Below are 22,830 nucleotides of genomic sequence, written 5' to 3'. Positions count from 1 at the left end.
AAAATTAGTGTGCTATTCTAAAGGGCCAGAGAGGGCAACACCCATAAAGACATCAGGGAAGTTCTGAATGATCTAAGTAGAAGCAGGGAGGGAAAGTCGTGACACAGCTAGAGAGAGGCAAGAGCGGTCGCCAGGGACCATTGCTCCTTTAGTCTTCATAGCAGCCACACAGGAGGTACTCCTAACATACTTTCTTTCTTTCTTTCTTTCTTTCTTTCTTTCTTTTTTTGAGACAGGGTTTCTCTGTGTAGCCTTGGCTGTCCTGGACTCACTTTGTAGACCAGGCTGGCCTCGAACTAACAGAGATCCTCTTGCCTCTGCCTCCTGAGTACTGGGATTAAAGGCGTGTGCCACCACCACCACCACCACCACCGGGCACCTATTTCTTTTAAAAAAAAAAAAAAAAAAAAAGTGCCAGGCAGTGGTAGTGCATGCCTTTAATCCCAGCACTCAGGAGGCAGAGGCAGGCAGATCACTGTGAGTTTGAGGCCAGCCTGGTCTACAAAGCGAGTCCAGGATAGTCAAGGCTACACAGAGAAACCCTGTCTTGAAAAAAAATGGGGGCTGGAGAGATGGGTCAGTGTTAGGAGCACCGCCTGCTCTTACAAAGGTCCTGAGTTCAATTCCCAGCAACCACATGGTGGCTCATAACCATCTGTAATGTGATATGGTGCCCTCTTCTGGCCTTAAGGTGTACATGCAGGCAGAATACTGTATGCATAATAATAAATAAATAAATTTTAAAAAATGCTTTAACTGGGTATGGCGGTGCATTCCATTCAGGTGGATTGCAGGAGTCTACACAGTGAGTTCCAAGCCAGCTAGCTTTTGCCTTTTGATACCCTGACAAAAATGCCACATTTACTTATTGTGTGTATGTATGCACTACGGTGTGTTTTCACTACAGTGCGTGCTTCCAGTCAGTTCCTTTCTTCTACCATATGAGTCCTAGGGATCAAAGTCAGGTCTTCAGACTTGGCAGCAAGTGTGCGTCTTTGCTGAGCCAGCTCACCAGCTCTAGCACACTCATCTTTGAGTGAGACGATTGAGGCCCAGAGACATTAGGTGACTGTGCAGAGAAGGAATGGCTCTCACTAAGTTTGGGGTTTAGTCTCAGGATGATGGGTCCACTTAGGGCTTCATTTTCATTATATATTATATTAAATACATACATATATGTATGCACACATGTATGTATATATAATGTATGTGCTTGTTTACTATACACAGGTCTGTGCACAATGGCTAAGTGCACACATGGGTGTGAGTGCACGCATCTGTGAATACACACATTTCTGTGAGTGCACATGTGTTTGTAAGCACACACGACATGTCGTGAGTGCCCATATGTCTGTGAGTACACACGTGGATGTGAGAGATTGATGTCATTTATCTTTCTCTTACTTTACACTTTTTAGAAAAGATCTATGTATTTTACTTTACGTATAGGTTTGCCTGCATCATGCACATGCCTGGGGCAGGGAGATCAGAAAAGAGCATTGGATTCTGTGAAACTGGAGTTAGGATTGTGAACCATCGTGTGGGTGCTGGGAACCGAACCCAGGTCCTCTGCAAGAGCAACAAGTGATTTTAACTGCTGAGCCATCTCTGCAACCCCTCTACCCTAATTTTGGAGGCAGGGTCTCTCCCTGACCCTGGAACTGGCCAGTGAGCTCCCAGGGTTGATCGGTTTCTGCCCCCTCCTCACCCAAGGCTGGGGTTAAAGTTGTGCACCATTGTGCTCAGCTTTTGCATGGGGGCTGGGGATCTGAACTCAGGCCCTCAAGCTTGCGCAGCGAGTCATCTCCTTGGCCTGTTGGTTTGCTTTTGTTGGTTTGCTTGTTTGTTTTGAGACAGAGTCTTGCTGTAGCCCAGGCTGCCCTTAAACTTGTGATCCTGTTCCCAGCCTCCCGGGGGCTGAGCTTACAGGTTTGTGCTACTATGCTCTGCCCTTGATTTACATTTTAGGAAGAGGTGGGGTTGTAAATGTTTACAAGGGGCCAGATGAACTCTTGAGGCGGTTTTGGCATCATGGAGAGAGGTTCTGTGGCAGGGTCCTTTGACAAAAGGTGGTGGGCATGGCTGTGCCCTCAGACGTGTATAGCTGCCTCTAGGCTTCCGTAAGGCTCTGTGTGGCTCCCAGGTTGTCCACTGCCTCTGGGGAATTGTTAAGAGTCTGAGGGTACACGCTGTAGGAAGAGAGGAGCGCTGGTGTTACTTGGAACTTGTGGGGGGAACCGCATGCTTTTTTTTTTTTAAGGTTTATTTATTTATTATGTATACAGTGTTCTGCCTGCATGTGTACCTACAGGCCAGAAGAGGATACCAGATTTCATTATAGATGGTTGTGAGCCATCATGTGGTTGCTGGGAATTGAACTCATGACCTTTGGAAGAGCAGCTAGTGCCCTTAACCTCTGTGCTATCTCTCCAGCCCAACTGCGTACTTTCAAAGCACTATACGAAAGCCTGCTCTTTGAGATCTAGCATTTTCAGTTTTGCTTGGGCATGTAGCCTGGTGGAAGTAGTGTTTTGCTTTTCTTTCTAATGTTTCATTTTGTTTGAGTCAGAGTCTTAACTATGTATCCCAGGCTGGCCTCAAACTTGCAACCATCCTCCTGGCTCGGCCATCCAAGTGCTAGGATTACAGGAGTAAGCCTTGATACCCAGCTATGGCTGTTAATTTTTATCTGATTGGTGGCATGATTTCTTTCCAGCTGTTCAATTTCAGGGGGCTAGGCTGGGGCCAGAGGGGCTGAGAAGGGTCTCTCTGTGCCTGCAGTGACCTGGAGAAGTCAGTGGAGAAGATCCAGAGGGACGTGGCCCATAACCACCGGCTGGTGCCGGGGCCTGAGTTGGAGGAGAAGGCGCTGGTGCTGAAGCAACTTGGGGAGACACTGACAGAACTCAAGGGTGAGCCTGCCTTGACTGGGGTGACCCTGGTGGGATCCCCACCCTGCTCCCCTGCGGTGCGTCTGTGGCCCACCCAGCCAGCTACTCCTCTTCCCGCCCCGCCCACTCCTCCCGCCCCACCCTCTCAGCTCACTTCCCAGGCCTGCAGAGTAAGATGCGGGTGGTGCTACGTGTAGAGGTGGAGGCGGTAAAGTTCTTGAAGGAGGAGCCTCAGCGCCTCGATGGACTTCTCAAGCGCTGCCGGGCAGTCACTGACACGCTGGCCCAGATCCGCAGGTCATTCTCCCCCTCCCTCTTTATTTTCCTATGGATGCTACTCACTATGGGCCCAGACTCATAGGAACTCCTGATCCCGTCTCCTGACCCCTCACTCTGCCGCCTGGATCTGCTCTTCGATTCTGACCCCACCCCCCCATGACCCCTACATGCCAAAGCCCTGGCTTTCCCTCGACTGCCTCCCTAGGCTCTTCCATCTCCCATCTCTCCTGCAGGGTCCCAGAACTTCACCCCCCCCCCCCCACCCCACCTCACAGCTGCAAGTTGCCCTCCCGGTAGCTACCACCTCTCATTAAGCTACTCCTCGCTCTCCCCAACCCTAGGCAAGTGGATGAGGGTGTCTGGCCACCCCCCAACAATCTCCTGAACCAGTCCCCCAAGAAGGTGGCAGCTGAAACAGACTTCAGCAAGGCCTTGGATTTTGAAATACCACCCCCGAGTCCTCCGCTGAATCTCCACGAGCTGAGTGGGCCTGCGGAAGGAACCCCTCTCACCCCGAAGAGCGGCAACCCCACCAAAGGCCTGGATGCTCCCAGCAAGAGAAGTGTGGACAAAGCTGTGTCTGTTGAGGTGATGGGCCAGGGTGGGGCAGGAGCTAGGCACACAGTTCTTGCTGTCACCTGGAATGTCAGGTCCTGAAGGAGCCCATGAGGCCTTTAGGAGGAGGATCAGAAGTCTGAAAAGCATATTGGTGACATTTACCCTACTCCATAGAAAGTATACTATACAGCTATACTAATTAAATAATCTGGTGCTTGCATAAACCCAGGCTGGGTGGCCAATGAAACAGAGTAGACTGTCCGGAAATAAGCCTAATAATGTTGTAATTAATGAAAGTGGCCTCCCTAAGCTATGGGGACAGTGTGTAGCGCCCAGAAGATGGGGCTGAATCTCTGGAAAGTTCTTTTCTTGTTCTTAACATATGTGGCTGGGGAAGGGGCTGATCCCGGGATCTCAGGGGCTCATGATCAGGAGTCCTGACATCAGCTCTGCTTCCTCCCCGCCCCCTTTGCCCCCTCCACAAAAGGCTGCTGAGAGAGACTGGGAAGAGAAGCGGGCAGCCCTAACCCAGTACAGTGCCAAGGACATCAACCGGCTGCTGGAAGAGACTCAGGCTGAATTGCTCAAGGCCATTCCGGACCTGGACTGTGCCAGCAAGACCCACCCAGGCCCCACTCCCACCCCAGACCACAAGGCCCCAAAGGCACCCCATGGGCAGAAGGCAGCACCCCGGACAGAGCCCAGTGGGAGAAGAGGTTCAGGTATGGGGATATAAGGCTCTGGAGTTGACGAACCCCATCCTCAGAGCTTGGCTTATGGGGGAAGCCCTGGGGAGATTGCATCACGGCAGCCAGGGTGCCAGAGAATGTGGCAACAAGCCGTTAGCAGTCACGGAAGGGACAGGGTACCAAATGACAGGGTAAGCTGGAGTCCGTCCAGTTTTCTTCCTGCTACTGTTAGGAGGCTAGCAGGGGGACACGAGTATATCCAAGCAGAGTGGTCCTTGCCCACCCTGCCTGAGGGAGAGGGAGACAGGCTGCTCTGAGAGAAGCACAGTGCTGACCGGTATGACAGGGCCCCGATCTCCTGTGGCTGCAGGATGCTGGAAACAACATCTGAATGAGAGGTACAAGATGTCCTGTGGTCACTGGTTCGTGTATTCCTTCCAGCAACCCTGACTGTGAAAGGTGCTCCAGGGAGCTCAGGATTTTTACTTTTATTTTTACATGTATGCATGTTTTGCCTGCATGTATATCTCTGCACCACATGTTGTGCCTGGTGGAAGGCCTGAGCGGGCCTGAGAGTGTTGGGTACCTTAGAACTGGCGTTACAGATGGCTGTGAGCTGCCCTGCGCGTACTAGGAATCAAACTCGGGTCTGGGAGAGCAGCCAGTGCTCTTAATTGCTGATCCATCTCTCCAGCCCCAGAATTTTTTTTTAATTGAAAAGACTTTTAAATATCTTACTATTTGTGTGTGTGTGCGCGCGCGCACGTGGGTGAAAGTGTGTACATGTCAGGGGCCAGCTTGTGGGAATTAATTTTCTCCTCCTGCTGTGGGGACCAAATTCAGGTCATCAGGTTGTAGAGCAGGCACCTGTAGCCTCTGAGCCTTCTCTGCTTAGAATTCAATGGCAGGAAGAGGCCCTTACACTTGCCAGGCACTCACTACTCCACGCCTTCTTGGTGTCGGTCCTAGTGACTTTGCAGCAGTTGTGGAAGGCAGACACAGCCATTGCCCTTTACAAAGAGGACAGGCTCCAGATGGTTGTGTAATTTGTCCCAGGCCACATGTAATGTTGTCCTAGCACAAAGGGGCATCTCCTTTGCTGGCCTGGAGCTGTACAATCCTAGAAAGGAGGAGGGTGCTTTTTACTGGAGCCTTAGAAATGAGCAGGGTACAGTGGTCGTGCACACCTATAATCCCAGCACTCGGGAGGCAGAGGCAGGCGAATCTCTGTGAGTTCGAGGCCAGCCTGGTCTACAAGGAGAGTCCAGGACAGCCACGGCTACACAGAGAAACCCTGTCTCAAAAAAAAAAAGAAAGAAAGAAAGAAAGAAAAGAAAAGAAAAAGAGAAAGAAAGAAAGGAAAAAGGAAAGGGAAAGAAAGAAAGAAAGAAAGAAAGATATGTGCAGGTTCTCCCCAGCCAGTGAGTGCACCTTCCAGAGGGCAGATTGGTAAGTGCAGGAGAGGTGTGGCTTGGCCAGAAACGGGTCCAAGACCAGCCTTTATGCAGAGCAAGGCTGAGAGGTGGTGGAAGGTGCTGGACTAGGAACTTAGACTATTTGGCTTGGTGGAAAGCCACAAGAGAATCAAAGGCAGGGGTGTTATGGCTTGAGTGACCTTTCAGTGGGTTGCCATGGAAACCAGGCTGGAGGAAGGCGGGGCTGTGAGCTAGACCTAGCTCCTCAGAGAAAGGATGTTGCTTTCACAGTCTGGCGGGGCTGAGGAGCAGCTGGGAGAGATCAGAGTGGCACAGTCTCAGGCTTGCATGTGGGCATGTCCAGGCTGGGTCAGCAGCTCAGGACACAGGGCCTGCCAGGTGCTGCAGTGTTCCTGCCTCACTGACAGCACTGAGCAGCTGCATGCTGCTGGAGGAAGGCGTGGGGGAAATGAAAAGAGAGGGGCATTTCTCTCACCTGAGATGTCCTCTTGGTCATTCCTGGAGGAATGAGCCCTTGTGGGCACTATGGTGGTGGGGCCCTGACCCCAAGTCCCCACTACTTACAGATGAGCTCACAGTGCCCCGATACCGCACGGAGAAGCCCTCCAAGTCACCCCCGCCACCCCCTCCCCGCCGGAGTTTCCCTTCCTCCCACGGCTTGACCACCACTCGCACTGGAGAAGTGGTGGTCACGAGCAAGAAAGACTCAGCCTTCATCAAGGTACACGCTCGGTTTGGCGGACTTGGAGGGAAAGCTTAAAAGATTCTCTGAGCTGGGTGGTGGTGGCGCACACCTCTAATCCCAGCACTCAGGAGGCAGAGGCAGGTGGATCTCTGAGTTCGAGGCCAGCCTGGCCTACAGAGTGAGTCCAGGACGGCCAGGGCTACACAGAGAAACCCTGTCTTGAAAAAACAAAAACAAGGCCGGGCGTGGTGGCGCAGGCCTTTAATCCCAGCACTAGGGAGGCAGAGGCAAGTGGATCTCTGTGAGATCGGGGCCAGCCTGGTCTACAAAGAGAGTTCTAAGAAAGCCAAGGCTACACAGAGAAACCCTGTCTCGAAAAACTGAAAAAGAAAGAAAGAAAGAAAACAAAACCCAAAAATATAACCTGTGAGAGTATGGGAGTTAGCCAGTACAATCCAGCTTGACTTTTAGCTTGGAATCTAGGGTTGTGTGTTTTTCTAATCCCACGGCAGGCCCTGGCAGGCTTGGGGGTGGGTCTTCCTGGCGGGGTGTTGGGGAGTCGTTGCTAGAGGAGGGAAGGACCTAGGTTTGATAGGCGCCCCACTTTACAGAAGGCTGAGTCCGAGGAGCTAGAGGTCCAGAAGCCGCAGGTGAAGCTGCGCCGGGCTGTGTCTGAGGTGGTCCGCCCTGCTTCTACGCCGCCCATCATGGCCTCTGCCATCAAGGATGAAGACGACGAGGAACGCATCATTGCTGAGTTGGAGGTGGGTCAGGCACGGCGGAAAAAGGCCCCAGCCAGGCCAGGTTGCCTGCTAAGCCTTCCTCAGGGCTGGACAGCAGGCCCTGGGCAGGCAGAGAAGCGCTAGCCCCAGGACCCATTCTTCTTAGCTTCCATTTCCTCTCCTCTGTGAAATAGAAGGAAACGGTCTAAAGTTCCTCCTGGTAGGTTTGAGTTTTCATTGTAGTCTCGCAGATCCCCCCCCCCACACAAGGGCCCCCAAACCCACCATACTCTGAAAGCCCCAGACCTACCCATTCTGAACTTACTGACACCCTCCCCAAGCAGCTCTGAGGACAGCTCGTGTCCTCCTAGACCCTCATGCCTCAGTACTCCGAGGCCAGAATACTGAAGACCCCATGCCAAAGGGCTCAGACCCTCAAATTACTACAAGCCACAGCTTATAGGACTCCCAGAAATCTTTGCCCTATGCCAGAGTCCCTGGATATCGGGGCCCAGTGGAGGAGAGACTCAAGGTCCAGCGGGGTAGGTGCCACGGGGTGAGACTGGGGCCCATGCCATCCTGGACCACTCTGTTGTAGGTGTCTAGGTCCTCAGCCAGCACCTTGGTCCTCACTGGAGCCTGTCCTCCAAACCTACCCCTGCCTTCTGCTCCCCAGGTGTTTGAAAGAAGTTCAGTATCCTCCCTCCCCCCCACGCCCCGCCGCCAGCCGATCCCTACCTTGCTGTCCCCCCAGGACATGGGGTGCCCTGGGGGCTCAGTTCTGGGCTCCCCACGGAAGGTAACGGGCCTCCCACACCTCTCACGTGTTCTCTGCCTATTCCTCCACAGCTTCCTTTCCCACACCTCTCCTCACGCTAACCCGCTAACATGCCATCCGTGCCAGCCCCTCTGCCACTGCCCCAGCTTCACGCCCGTGGACTCACTCTGCTGCACACGCCAAGGGCAGCAGTGCACGACTGCACAACTTGTCCCCTTGTTCCCAGGGTTTCCGGGGCTGGGGTTGGTGATGGTGTCTTCCTTGGAGACTACAGCCTGGGTGTCTGGTGTGACCCATGAAGTTCTCTGCCAGCCTGAGTTTAGGCTGGGTCCAAAGCCTGTGAGTTGGCTTGGGTCAAGATTGGAATTTGGATCTTGTTCAGGAATTGACCTAGGGTCCAACTCAATCTGACTTTGTCCGGAGAGCTTACCTGGTCCCCTCCCTTATACCCTGCTCTGCTGCTCATGCCAAGGAAGGGTGCTGCTTCTCTCACTGGAATCTATGCCTTGCACTGGGCCGGGGTGAGGGTTGGTGGGGGGAGGGGGTGGGACAGACCAGGGAGATGGCTTCCCTTAGCCTCTCCCTGCCCCATGGCCGTTCTTGCCACCTTGGTCAGGGAGCTTGGACTGAGAGAAGCTCATGGCCTCCTTTGGCTGCTGGTGTTATCTTTCAGTGTTTGGGAAGTTCGTCTCTCTAACGTTAGGCCTTGCTACTGTCCTGCTGCCCTTATTTCCTGTCGGGAATGTGGGGGGTAGTGGGAATATGGGGTGGGGGTGGGGGGCCTGCTGTCTGCACAGCAGGAGACTGTGAGGAGGAGGGTGGAGAAAGGTGGGAGTGTGGGCCTGGGGGGGGGGGCTGTCTTTCCCTCTGTTGATCCAGGTTGGGCTAAGAGGCTCTCTGTCCTCAACTACTCATGCACACACACACACCTTCCCTTCCCTTGTATGGTTTTCCCCCTGAGCCCACCGTGGGGTCCAGGATGGCAGCCCACCCGCATTGTGGCCTGGCTTGAGGCCTGGTGGTCTTTGGTTTCCTGGCCAGGGAGCAGACAGGTGTCAGAAGGTGGACAGTGCTGTCTGCAGTCCCAAGGAGTCCCCAGGGGCTGAGCAGTGTGAAAGGGGGCACTTCCTGACTGACTTTGTCCTCAGCACCCCAGCTCTGCTCCTTTCTGGTTCTGGGGCTCAGTCATGAGGGCACCCAGCAGGCAAGGCCCCTTCCCTGGCTAACCCTCTGCATCCCGAGGCGCTGTCAGGCAGAGGAGCCTTCCCTGTGTGCACCCTGCTTCCAGGTAAGCATTGGCAAGGTTGGATGGGTTTGCCTTGGGAGGTCTAGGAGGGGGTCTCTCAGCTTGTTTAGTGAAAGGAGCACTGGACTTGAGCCCAGGCTATCTGGGTTCAAATCCTGCCTCTACCACTAACTAGCTGAGAATTGGACAGGGTATGGTATGAGTCATGTAGTAACCCCTCACCTGGGAAGCAAGCGGGAGGGGCGGTTGGGGTGGGGGGAAACGTGGAGATTAACAGTCATTTCCTGGGTTGCAGAAAGCGTTGAAAATGAAGACATAAGCCATCGTTTCTGATGCTCAGAGTTAGGGCAGAGTTCACTCGGGTTCACAGGGTCCTTGAGGCCTCCAGGCCTAGTCCAGAACTAGAAGCCAAGGTGCTCACACAGAAAGGGGTGTTTAGCTGGAGCACTGCCCAGTGTGTGAGGCCAAAGCCAAGCTCCACCCCTTTATAGCTGAGTTAGTTCACTGGGGAAGGGCTCACAGGGGTGAGACCAGGAGCCCAAGATGAAGAAGATGGCCCCATCCATGAGGGAGAGGCCCGCGTCTGCTCTCTGCTCACACAGCTGAAGTCTCAATTATTCAGTTCCATTCAGCCAGTAGCTTGTATTTGCCCAAATGATGCCAGACACTCACTAGAGAGACCTTATGGACGCCCCTAATTTGCTGCGTACCCCATATTACTGCTCTATAGTGTGTCGGATGAAACCTAAGACTTGCTCCCAAGTTTAACCTGGGTGAGGGGAAAGGAACTCCCATGCTTCGCCATCTGGCGTCCTTACCAGGAAGCAGGTGGCCTCAGGTTATGGGAGACGGAAAGCCACCTGGATTCTAGGCTCATCTTTGCCTCCAGTTTATTGGGTGACATCATCAGGGCATTCCCTGACTCAGTTTCCCCAGCTGGGAGAGGAAGAGAGTGGGGCTCATCTATCTCTTAGCCCCATCCCAGCTCAGGATTCCTTCTGCAGGGATGACATGCTTCCTTGTTTTCTGTTCCCCGCAGGCTGCCTCAGGCCCCAGTGTCTTCTGTGTCCCTCAGATCACCTTGACAGAGTGCACTTCCAGCTCTTCCCCCCTGCCAGAGACCGGCTTAGAGGAACTGGGTCCTAGGACAGTCCCCATACCAAGACCCCGGACCCTGACTGGCAGTGGGAGGGCTTGGAATGGCCCACAGGCCTTACTGGGACTAGCAGCTGAGGTACTCTGGCCCAGGAGCTCAGTGTCCAGAAAAGAACCAGCAATTCTACAGAACCCACACAGTGCAGAAGCCAGCGTTCTCTGTCCTCGGGGACCATCCCCAGACGAAACTCAGAAGCCTTTAACTGCTGAGAGCTACTCAGAGGAGACCTCTCAGAACTCTGAATGTGACACTGAAGCTGGCAGTAGGGGACAGCAGGCGGTCAGCCCAGGAAGCACAGTACAGGATGCTACCCCGCTGCGTATGGACAGCCTGGAGGAGACACTCCAGGAGCTGGAAGCCACCCTGATCGAGATGGGCGCCAAAGTGTCTGGGCAGCCCCCAACCCCTACCCCCTCACCCCCAGGTGGCTGCCTCCCCCCTCATCTCCCCTGCTCCCTTCCTGCTCCAGTCTCTGGGTTTGCAGAGTGGAGGGGACGGGGCCGCTCCACCCACTTCCCTCACTGTCTTTGTTTCAGCCCACCGTGTTCTGAGAGTCTGTTTCCAGGCCAAGGCCTATGGGCAGAGCCAGGGGCGGCCGGGAAGCTGGCCCACCCAGGACTCAGCTCTGCTAGGACATGGCCCAGGTGGGCTCTGTGCCAGTGCGCTCTCTGTAAACCAGAGAATAAAATTTCTCTTCTTCTCCGCCCCTTTCTCCCCTTCCTGTCTCTGGCTCTTTCTGTCACTGTCATTTCTCTGGGTCCCCAGAGTCTCTCTGGGAAGGAGGTTACACAAGGGGGTGACTAGGAGGCCAGATGTGCTCATCTCTGGGGGGAAATTTCTCCTCTTGCCTCCCACTATGGGGGTGATGTGGATCTGGGGATGCATTCTTATGAGAGACTTGTTCTCCCAATTCCAATTCTGTCTCCTGGGCCAGGATGGTGTCCTTTATTGGGGTTGACTGCTCCTGGGGCCTCCAAGGAAGGTACCAGCTGTCCCTGGGCCCACTCAGGAAAATCACAAATGGGCTCTTACTCAGGACAGGGCCTAGCCTGGTCATCTCCTGCTAGGGAGGCCTTCAACCTGGCCTCAGAGGGGACTTAAGTCTTAGATAGTTCTGTGGAGTCAAGGAAGGGTCTCCAGGCCTCCAAGGGCCTCCCCGAGGAGGTCCTAACTCTAGAGACCCCCGCCTCCAACAGAACTGTTCCACCCCAGCCCTATCTCTCTTTCCACAGAGTGGTGGTGGCAGCGTGCCACCCATGAAGGCAGTGACTCCAGGAAGGCTGAAGACGGCCCAGGGCCCAGCAGGCAGCCCCGACAAAGGCAAACACAGCAGGCAAAGGGCAGAATACATGAGGATCCAAGCCCAGCAGCAGGTGAGGGTAGGATACGGGACCCCCAGGGTTACCGGATGGTCACACATCGAGTTTCTGCTAAGTGCCACTTTCCAGCGATGGGTCTGGTTCTTGGGAGTCCCTCCCTGTCATGATATCCTCTATCTCCTTCCTCCTTGTGGGCCCAAAGCTTTGGATCTGGTTTAGACATGAGTGCCTGAATTCACTCACAGCCAGTCTCCTGCTCAAAGACAGAGGAGCCTCATTCCCTGCTGGTACAGGGCTTGCCCTGTGCGCTTGCACTTTCTGCCCTGGTGGTTGGGCCAGTTCTAAAGTCTGTACCACAGCCTTCTCACCTCCTGCCTGTCTCTCCTCTGCACAGCTCCCACCTGCTCTGAATCTTTCTTCCCGCCCTCGGTTCAGGGAGAAGCTGGGTTTTTTGTTTGTTTGGTTTGGGTTTGGGGTGGTTTTTTTGTTTTTTTGGGTTTTTTTACTCACTTTTCAGCCACAGGTTGAGGAGCTCACATCCTGTAATGCTGATGAGGTGTATTCAGAATCCTGCAGATGCAACAACCCATTTTGATTCCGTTTGTAGGTTTGGAGTTGACAGGCTTTACCTGTGGCACTTAGGACCCTGGAGCCTACTCCTGAGGTCTGCCTGGTCGGAGAGTACAGGAGGGCCCTGGATGTAGCTGTTGAGAACCCTTTAGTGCACTTGCACAGTTCAAAACCTCTCCCGAGTAGCTCCTATGTGCCAGGCCTGTTGCGGGGGTGGGGGTAGGGGTGGAGGGATGGGAGGGGAGGGAGGGGGGCCCCTTGTTCTGTCCAGATAGAAACCCTTAGCTCAGAAGTAGATGGTAAGGGATGGCCAAGGCTGCCTATGAGGTTCAGCTCATAGCTGGAGAGAGACTTCCTAGGCCTGCACAGCAAATGACATTAGAGCCAAGATTGGGGTCCTAGCTATCTTTTTTTGTTTCGTTTTGTTTGTTTTTCGATACAAAGTTTCTCTGTGAGCCCTGACTGTTCTGGAACTACCTCTGTAGACCAGGCTGGCCTCGAACTCACAGAGATCCACCCGCCTCTGGCTCCTGACTGCTGGGATTAAAGGCTTGCATCGCCATCACCCAGCCCTGGACCTAGCTATCTCCAAACCCCTTCCATGATAAGTCCCAGACAGCCCTGGGCAACAAGACTTTGTCTGCCTGCTGGCGCCTAGGAAGACAAGTAGTCATTCTTCCCACTTTCCCTCCACCAGCCCCCCCAACTTTCTTACGGTCCCCAGTCCCACCCAGTGACACCTATCCCCCAGTTATTTTCTGCTACCATGGTGGGAGAAGAGTGCCTTTCGTCTTGTCTGGAATGCTAGGGTCCCCTCATTTCATGTCCAGAAAAACACCTGGTAGCTATGGGATATTTTCTTGCGCCAGGCACATAACAGTGTCTGTTTCCACAGCAGTCTGAGGTGGGACCTTACACTAGTTGGACAGGTGAAGAGACTGAGACTGGGGATGGGCCACCTGACAGGCCTTCACCATGCATGTGTCTGCTTCAGCCTAGTCAGTACCCCTAACCCATAACCCCCTACCCCCCCACCTCCCCACCCTCACTCCCACTGCCGTACACATCACCACCTCTATCCATAGCTCCCTCAAAGCCCAAGCCCTGCTACCTGCTCCATACACTATGGGCCTGAGCCTGCTTCTCAGCTTTCCTACCTCCCCACAGGGAATGGCAAGGCCTCCAAGGGGCATGCTAGCTCTTTCGTCTCTCCCTTTCCTTATCTCTGGGTAATGTGGCTACTTAGACATCCCCCATATCTATGCCACTGTGTAGCCCCTCCCTGGCTTGGCATATCCCCCAGCCCTAGCCCTCTGGTTCCCTTCTGAACCTCGAAAGCTTGTATGAAGGTTGGAGTTGGCCAGTGCGTCTACTTGTACGCCCTTGGTCTAAGAATGTTTTTGTTTGTTTCCTTGTTTGTTTTTTGTTTGGTTTGGTTTTTTGAGACAGGGTCTCTCTGTGTAGCCTTGGATGTCCTAGACTTGCTTTGTAGACCAAGCTGGCCTCGAACTCACAGCGATCCGCCTGCCTCTGCCTCCCGAGTGCTGGGATTAAAGGTGTGTGCCACCACTGCCCGGCCAAGAATGGTCTTCTGTGCAGGAAAATCTACTGGAGAAAGTTGTCCTCCCACCACAGGCCCTGGGATGCTGAGGTGGATGGAATTCCGCAGCCTTGGGAGGGATGCACATGGAGGGAGGGAGGGAGGAGATGCCCACCTAGCCAGCCCAGCAAAGCAACACTGACAGTCAACGGGTGTCAGATGTCCCAGCCAGATCACACCTGGCTCCTTTCTGTTCCTACTGTACCCTGCCTGACTTGGCTGCTGGGTTGGGCTCCTCACCTCCACCCCTCCTCTGTCAGTGTCTCCAGCTCTTCCCTAGTCTCTACCTGATGGCATCTCCCCCTTCCCGGCTTCCCCAATTGTTGTCCCCTCAGGAAGCACCACCCAGCCCCCAAAGCCCACAGCTCCTGCACTCTACTGGGCCCTTCCTGAACCTCCCCTTCCAAGGATTGGCCACTTTCCAACCATGCTGCCCTTTCGCCAGCCGTTGCTGTCACTCATGCTGTGTCAGGGTTTGTCTGCTTTCTGACAAAGCAAGACATGTTTTTTAGGAAAATTTTTAAATAAAGAAAACGAGCCGGGTGTGGTGGAGGTTCACGCCTTTAATCCCAGCACTTGGGAGGCAGAGGCAGGCAGATCACTGTGAGTTCGAGCCCAGCCTGGTCTACAAAGTGAGTCCAGGACAGCCAAGTCTACACAGAGAAACCCTGTCTCGAAAAACCAAAAAACAAAACAAAACAAAAAGACAAAAACAAAAAAAAAAAACAAGAAAAGAAAACTATATAGGAGCAGGTATGGGGCGATTTGGCTCAGCGGAGGATTGCTCGCCTAGTAGGGAGGAGGCCCCAGGTTTGATCCTCTGGCACTGTAGAAAACAAAACAAATGCAATGTCACCACCGAAATGTGTGGTCTCCTAAGGCCATCTGTGACTATTGTCACCTCTTTCTAGGAGACTTGTGAGGGCTTTCTAAAATGTGTATTTGATGACAGCTCTCACACACACAGCAGTTTAAAATCTGTGCCCGCAACCCCCAGCCTGAATCTCGTCGCCACTGCCCTTGTGCCCTTCACCAGCTGCCCAGTCCACACAGCTGGTCCTGCTCTGCTCCAGTGTGCACAGATGCTTCGGCCACCTGTATCAGTCACTAAGGCAAGGCCTCACTCGGTTGTCCGGTAGGACCTTAGTTTGGATTCTGCCTCAGCATCCCGAGTAGGTGGGATAACGACAAGCCTGTGCCACTAGGCCTGACCTCAGAGCTCTCTTTGAGATGAAGAGAACTGGGAGCGGTAGGGACCTGGGACACAAGTGTAGGAAGAAAGTTCCAATGGGACTGTGCATCACAGCGGACATGACAGTGGCACAGAGGTGACAGGAAGAGCCCTTGAGTGCTGTTCCCAGGAATAGATGCTGAGACCAGGGACTAGTAGCAGGTGGAGCTGTGAGCACCCTAGGGAGAAGAGCGAAGTGCAAACAGCAGAGTACTGTTCTTTTCAGTCCCCTGGGTGGCACCAGAAAGGGCCTGGCTAAGGCAGGGGACTGTGCCTAAGGCTCCAGCTCGATCCAGCCCCATATGGAACTCTGAGCCAGAGCCTGGAGGGACAGGTTTCTGCAGGAGCCCGAGCAGCGGTGCGGTGTGGTCTGGCAGGGTGCTGCCACGCCCTCTGCGTCCAGAAGTGTCCCGCTTCTCCCAGAGGAAAGCCCCGGTCTCTCAGAGGCTTCTGTCTCGTCACAGAGGTGGGACTGATGCTTCTCTTAACAAAATCAAGACCCATGGGGGTGAAGGGAGAGATGGCTCAGTGGCTAAGCACTCTCCCAGAAGACCAGGTTCAGTTCCCAGCAGCCAGATAAAGGCTCACAACCATCCTTAGCTCCAGCTGCAGGGCAATCTGGTGCCCTCTTCTGTGTTCCGTGGGCACTGGGCATGTGTGTGGTACACACACAGCCAAAACACACATACACATAAAATAAAAATAATAAACCTTTAAGAATAGAGAAGGGCTGGGGGAAAGCTCACAGTGGATCATTGGCAGGTGGACATGGAAGTGACAGAAACACTAGGAGACCAGGGAACTCTGAGTAGCATAGAGTTGCCAAGCAAAGTCTTACCTGTTCCCTTTGCGGGATCTTGAATGGAGTTATATTCAGCTTGTCCCCCCGATGTGTGGAAATGGGCTTCTTTTGTTTTGTTTTTCGAGGTGGGGCCTCTCTGTGTAGCCCTGGCTGTCCTGGAACTAGCTCTGTAGGCCAGGCTGGCCTCAGACACACAGAGATCCACCTGCCTCTTGAATGCTGTGACTAAAATGTGTGAGCTACCACTGCCCAGCTCAATATTTTATCACTGTGCGCGGTGCGAGCCTGAATGAGTGTGTATGCACTTGCGCTGCACTTGTGAGCAGGAAAGGGCGTCAGTCCCCTCAGTTTAGAGTTACAGGTGGTTGGGAGCTGCTGTGTGGGTGCTGAGAACTAAACTTTACACATACTGAACACCCAGGTCCTCTGCAAGAGTAGTGCACACCCTTAACCACTGAGCTATCTCTCCAGCTCTGAGAAATCCTTTTAAGTGGGATACACTAAGGCAGCATCAGGGAGCAGGGAAGTCTCAACCTAAGTGGCAGAGAGCACTTATGTGCCTATTTTGAGTTTGTTCCCAGGCCCAGGTATTGGAGCCAAGGGAGAGCTAGGTCATACCTGGCCTGTGGCAGTGGACAATGAATGCTGTGGGATAGGACCCTGGCTGATGAGAGGGACACAGCAGAGGGTACACTGCTGAATCCACATGCCTGCTTTGATTCTCCCAAAGGAGAGGCGTTGGCTTGCCAGCCACAGCTTGGTGGAGCCTATATGAATCACTACTGGGCCACTTGCCTACCTGCTGGCAAGGAAACCACAGTTACGAGCAGCGGGGTGGCCTCCTGGTTCTCTGAAGGCTATGGTAGGCAGCATTTGCTTGAGATGCTGGCTTTCCACTCCAGGGTCCTTGGGGGAGCCTTCCTAGCAGCTGGGTGGCACCACAGGATCTTAGGAAAGGACAGGCTCAGCCTTGGTCTCAGGAACCTTGGGCAGGTCACTGGGGGTGTGCCACTCGATTCTCTTTTTCTTTTCTTTTCTTTTCTTTCTTTTCTTTCTTTCTTTCTTTTTTTTTAGACAAGATTTCTCTGTGTAGCTTTGGCTGTCCTAGAACTCACTCTATAGACCAGGTTGGCCTCAAACTCACAGAAATCCACCTGCCTCTGCCTCTGCTACGATAAGGTGTGTGCCACTACTGCCAGGCTTCTTCCCTTTTTCCTTCCTTCCTTCCTTTCCTTCCCTTCCTTCTTTCTTCCTTCCTTTCTTTCTCTTTTTTCCCCCTGGTTTTTCGAGACAGGGTTTCTCAGTATAGTCCTGGCTGTTTTGGAACTCTCGGTAGACCAGGCTGGTCTTCTTTGTCTTTGGAGCGGCTTCAGCTGTTGTTGGCTTTGGTTTGTTGAGACAGGGTCTCCCCAGGTAGCTCAGGCTGGGCTGGAATTTGCTATGTCCTGTCCTCATTCCACATAGCCAAGAATCACAGGCACGCACCACTACGTCAGGTTTTTTTTTTTGTTTGTTTGTTTGTTTGTTTTGTTTTGTTTTTTTATTTGTCAAGGCTGTTCGGTTATCACCTTGGTAGCTATACTCCAGATGAGTCACTGGATACAATAACAGAGTTCAAGGCAGCCTGGTTTGTGTCACTGTCACCCCAGTAGTGACACCTGGATGCACATTCCCACCCTACAATAGAGATGATTCTGGAAGGAGTCCCAGGAGTCTGCAGTTGTGATTGTTCCCTTGGAGATGACACAGGTGGCTCTTAAACCATACTTTGGGGGCCATGGCTCCAAAGAACAAGCCTGAGGGGCACTAATATAGAAGTAAGAAGGATGCCCTTGTGCGCGCAGGGGGTTCTGGCTGGGAGAATAGCCTGGGTGCACAGCTTGTGCCCTTAAGTTGTCTCCGTTATGGGCACTTGGAGCAGGGTGGGTGGGGAGGGTGGGGGGTGGGTGGGACATGAGCAGGAAGGGATGCAGTGGGGAATCCCTGAGCCGGGAGGGATGCTGGTGGTGGTAGGTGGCTACTCCTAATTCCCAGGTGGGCTAGCTCAGTCCAGCTTACACCAGGAGCCTCCCACAGAGACCAGAGGCAGGCCCTTAGCTGCTGGACTGAGCTACCGACCCCTGACTGCCCTGGCTGTAGATGCACCCCTGTTGCTGCTAACTATTAACTTCTTTTCCCTCCCTTACCCATCCTTCCACCCCTTTGTCCCCTCTGCCTGTCCTGGGCTGGGTCTCTCTGGTGTGTCTCTTCCGTCTTCTGTCTTTCCCTCTCAGTAACCATGGGCTGAACCCACCCCACCCCCCACTCTGGTTTCCAGGCCTTTGGTCCAACCCCATGGCCCCCCTCGACCTTCTTCTGTGCCCTGCCAATACACTTCTCCCACCCCGTCCCCCCAGTTCAGAGGGCTCCAGACGGCCCCTCTGGCTTTCTCGCTTTTGCAGTTAGTTTTTCTCTCGGACTTGTGGAGCTTTTCCATTTTTCAACACTCCAGCCAGGAGCCAGCCTGGAGGCTGTCCTTTGCTCTCTCTGACCCCTGACCCCTGTTTTTGTTCCAGGCCACTAAACCATCTAAAGAGATGAGCGGGTCGAATGAGACCTCGAGCCCAGTCTCAGAAAAGCCCTCTGGTTCCAGAACCTCCATCCCTGTATTGACTTCCTTTGGGGCAAGGAATTCTTCCATCTCCTTCTAGAAGCCCCTCATGCTACCCCCCCCCAGCCCGCCCCTCTGTCACTCCTGCCATCGTACCCTTCCTCCTTTCATGCCCACTCTACCCTCCCTACTCTCATGCCTGATGGGTCGCGGGAGGTGGCGGGGCACAGCCCTCAGCCCTCTCATCCCCTTTTGGTGTTTTTGGTTTTTTCAGTGATTCCCTTTCAGTGACCTTTCTTTTTCTTTTAAGAGCAAAAGGAGAAAACTTAAAAACCAAACACACCAACTTCCCTTGACTTCCTGTCCCCTGGTGGCCTCTGCTAGGCCCACTTCCTGTCATCTTCTTTTCCCCCACTCTGCTCTTTCACCCTCTTTCTCCCAAGTCCATCCAAAATTCCCACCTCCCCCTAACTTCCCAAGAACACTTGGAACAAACTCTGAGCCACGGAGACTTGGAGCGGAGCAAGACCCCCTCCCTCCCATTGCTGGGTCCCTTCCTGGAGGAACAAATGGACATGGAGTGACCCAGCATCAGGCTGGACAATGGACGAGGGAGACGCTGGCCTCCGAGACGCCCCACTGCTTGTCCGGCCTTCAAAGAGACAGAACTCCGCTGCCAGCCTACAGTTTTCCTCTGGAACCAGGGTGGACCTGGAAGCAGGCATGCCTGGAGAGCCTCCTCAGAAAAGAGGCCAAGGCTGGGTGTGAGGGGAAGAGGACATGAGGTGGCAAGGGAGAAGCCGGCTCACTGTCGCACAGCTGTCCGGCTGGTGCTAGCACAGGATAGAAGCAGGCCCCCAGGATGCCTGTTGTGGAGTGTGCTCCTGGGGACAGCCTGCCCCCTGGGGCTCTGCCTTGGGAGAGGGCAGACCTCAGATGGGCATTTTGGTACTTTTAGTTTCCTAATTTAGCACTTTACATGCCATTAACTTATTTTATGGGGGTGGGGTGGGCAATGATGGAAGGGCCTAGAAACATGTTTGGAGGGTGGGAAGGGTCTGGCTGTGAGGGAACTAGGGAGAAGAGAGAGGGGATGGGTGGGTGCAGTAAAGGCTCTGACCTCCCCTAGCTGGGAGCAACTTGACCTTTAAGCAGCCTCTATGATTTAAGGGTTTTCAGGGAAGAGGTGAGATGTGACTTGTCTGTGGGGATCTGGTGACCACTTGTGAGGTGTTTGAGGGTCCCCAAGGCAGAGCAGGCAGCTAGTACTCCAGTCTTGAGATACCTTGCAGAGGTCCTGCACAGGGCAGACTGGCCTTTGGGTGGCCCTGGAGTCAAAGGGAGAGGCTGACTTGATCCTGGCCTGGTCTCCAGCAGGCCCAGCAGGCCCAGAACAAGAAAGAAGATTCTGTGGAAGGGCTAGACGGGTAGCACAAAGTAGAGTAAGCACAGAGCCGTGGTCTTGGGACTAGTCCTCCAGGAAGCACAGAAAGAGACCACGGACAGGACAGAATCCCAGGACCCTGGAGCCTGGCAGGGGGGAGGCAGTGGCAGCTGTTGAGGGTTTCCGGGAGGGAGGGAAAACTGGGTTGTGTTTCTTTTTCTTTTTTTTGTTTTGTTTTTGTTTTTGTTTTTAATTTCTGTTTTTGTTTTGTTGACTCACTCTTGTTTTCTAGCTTTGGGTCATTTTTGTACCAAGGCAAGCAAGCCTTTTTGAAAAATAACAAAAGAAGAAGAAGAAAATCCCTCCCAGAAACAAAACAAAATAAACAAAACAAAACAAAAAAAACTTAAAAAAAAAAAACAAACCTAGAAAATAGGAAAAAAAAAAAAAAAAAGAACCTCACAATGATGCAATTACTTTTAATTGCAAGCAACTCTTTACATTTAAGTGAAGTGTCTTAACATTTTATATTGTTTTAAAAATATATTTACATATTATATATATATAATATACGTAATATAAATATATATAAATATTTAAAAAAGAAAAAAAAAAAGAAAAAAGAAAACCACAGCACACTCTCCCTGGCCGCTGTCTGGCGGGGGAGGGGGCTGGGGACAGGCGTGTAGCCTGGCTTCTTTAGTCTGGTGAAGCAGTTTGGTTTGATTTGGCTGTACAGAGACACCCCCCTGGCTTGGGAGGGGAGGGGGGACCCCTCCACTCCATTTCTCTTTGCTTGCTACTCTTCGCTTGCCCCCACACCCTCTCAGCCCTGTGACCTGAGTGTGCGCCCCTCCGTCATTGTCCTGAGTTGAGTGTCCTTTGTGGAGGGAGAGGGAGCCAGAGGAAGTGACCGTCCTTGCAGGGGCTGCCCCCCACACACTCAGGCAGATCCCACGGGATTTGCATTGCTGTTCACTTTGGCTCCTGCGCATGTGTGTCCTGGAAGGCATTTGTATGGGACTATGTGCAGCCTGTGTGTGCGCACGCTGGCACAAGCCTACGTAACTTGTGTGTGTGCCCAAACAAAACTTATATTGTGTGTGTGAAGTCTTGTACATGTATGCGAACATAACCTGCCTGGGCACAGGATGATTGTGTGAGGGGAGCCTTGGGAGGAAGGGACATGTGTAATGTGTGTGTAGACATGCCTGGCTGTTCATGTGAGGACCACATATGGATGGGTGGAGATAATGTGAGCTGTGGATATGGTTGTGTGCAGGTGCAGGCAGGAGTGTGAGATGGCCTCTGTGTGTGAGTATGTGTGTGCACGTGTGTGTGTTCCATCATCCCTGCACCACTCGCCAGGCTCCCCTCCCAAGCCCCCCTGCACCCCACACACGTCTCCTCAAAGCCCACAGCACGTCAATCTCCCTCACCCCCCAGCTGCATGCACCTTGCCGCTCTGTCCATCAGTGTGTGCTTGACAAGAGAAACTGCCACCTTGGGGGACCCTGTACCTGGTCCCCTCACCCCTGCCCGCTGTGCTGTGTTACTCGCATGGGGGGTTCTCTCTGGCCCCTTCCACAATATACTGTTTCCCCAGGAGCCTCAGGGCCAAGGCTTTGAGTGGGACCCCAAGTGGGGTCCCCCAAGGCCAGCCCAGCTCCGCACCCACCCGTCCACCCCGTAGGGCCTGTGTTGGTGTAGAAGTGATGGCTTCTGTGGATATTTTGTGACCTCTGTCAGTGTAACTTGACAATTTCTAAATGGAAAGGGTTGCTGTGTTTTCTGTCTCTTTTTTAATGTCCTTTTTTTTTCTCTTCCCTAACTCCCTGCTTTCTTCCCTTCCCTTTTGGTTTTTCTGGCCGAGTGTTGGGGCTTTAATAAAACTTGTTTCTTTTTTCTCTCCTGGATCTTTTTCCTGTGGGCTCTGTCTCTCATTATTTGCTTCTTCACCTGGAAGGAATTGGGGTAAATAGCAGAGTGGTGGGGACTCCCTTGCATCCATGGGTGTGGCATGGAGAAAGGACAGGCAGGACAAGAGCCACAGGGTTAGAGCTACCCACGGCACATTATTCCTGACTCCGTGGGCATACTGAAGAAGGACAGCACTATTTTTTTAATATAAGATTTATTTATTATGTATACAGTGCTCTGCCCTCACGTGTGTCTGCATGCCAGAAGAGGGTACCAGATCTCATTGTAGATGGTTGTGAGCCACCATGTGGTTGGTGGGAATTGAATTCAGAACCTCTGGAAGTACAGACAGTGCTCTTAACCTCTGAGCCATCTCTCCAGCCACTCCACTATTTTTTTTTTAAATGTTGGGGGGAGGGTTGTGACAGGATTTCTCTGTGTAGCCCTGGGTGTTCTGGAACTCACTCTGTAGACCAGGCTGACCTTGACTCAGAGATCCACCTGCCTTTGCTTGGATTAAAGGTGTGTGCCACCATGCCCAGCTAACCCCACTAATTCTCAAGTCATCTGCAGACTGGGTGTGGCCTGAGTGGCCCCATCTAGTCCTCATGACCACCCATTAGGTGGTTCTTTTTGTTTGTTTTGTTTTTGGAGACAGGGTTTCTCTGTGTAGCCCTGGCTGTCCTGGACTCACTTTGTAGACCAGGCCGGCCTCGAACTCACAGCGATCCACCTGCCTCTGCCTCCCTGGGTGCTGGGATTAAATGCATGTGCCACCACCACCACCGCATGGGCCGTAAGGTGGTTCTTTACACCTGTGGCCAGCAGAGATCCTGGGCATTTTTCCTGTGTCCCAGAACCAGCAGTCTGTGAACCCAAGATTTGAATGCAGCTCCACCTGGCCCCAAAGCCAGTGCTTAGAGGTTAGCCCTGTCCTTTCTAGGGCAGTCACCTTCAGAATTTGGGAATTAACA

At 53.1% G+C, this 22,830-nt stretch overlaps 1 protein-coding gene across 3 annotated transcripts in view; it reads left to right on the top strand.

Annotated features, from left to right (window-relative positions):
- Positions 1-18,760, top strand: part of Srcin1 (SRC kinase signaling inhibitor 1) — a 65,916-nt gene extending 47,156 nt beyond the window's left edge. Inside the window, exons 13-20 of one of the 3 annotated variants that reach the window (XM_051158427.1) lie at positions 2,782-2,912; positions 3,041-3,188; positions 3,512-3,758; positions 4,216-4,450; positions 6,420-6,574; positions 7,150-7,302; positions 11,673-11,813; positions 18,518-18,760. In XM_051158427.1, coding sequence (XP_051014384.1) covers positions 2,782-2,912; positions 3,041-3,188; positions 3,512-3,758; positions 4,216-4,450; positions 6,420-6,574; positions 7,150-7,302; positions 11,673-11,813; positions 18,518-18,652 — 1,345 coding nt within the window. In that variant the 3' untranslated portion in view covers positions 18,653-18,760. Of the gene's footprint in view, positions 1-2,781; positions 2,913-3,040; positions 3,189-3,511; positions 3,883-4,215; positions 4,451-6,419; positions 6,575-7,149; positions 7,303-11,672; positions 11,814-18,517 lie in introns of those variants that run through there. The other 2 variants (XM_051158425.1, XM_051158426.1) reach the window with 2 other exon arrangements.
- The last annotated feature ends 4,070 nt before the right edge of the window (positions 18,761-22,830 follow it).

Source organism: Acomys russatus, chromosome 16 (genome assembly GCF_903995435.1).
Source record: "Acomys russatus chromosome 16, mAcoRus1.1, whole genome shotgun sequence".
Lineage (NCBI taxonomy): Eukaryota > Metazoa > Chordata > Mammalia > Rodentia > Muridae > Acomys > Acomys russatus.
The sequence above is the reverse complement of the archived record's forward strand: the minus strand, read 5'-3'. Positions and strand labels throughout refer to the sequence as shown.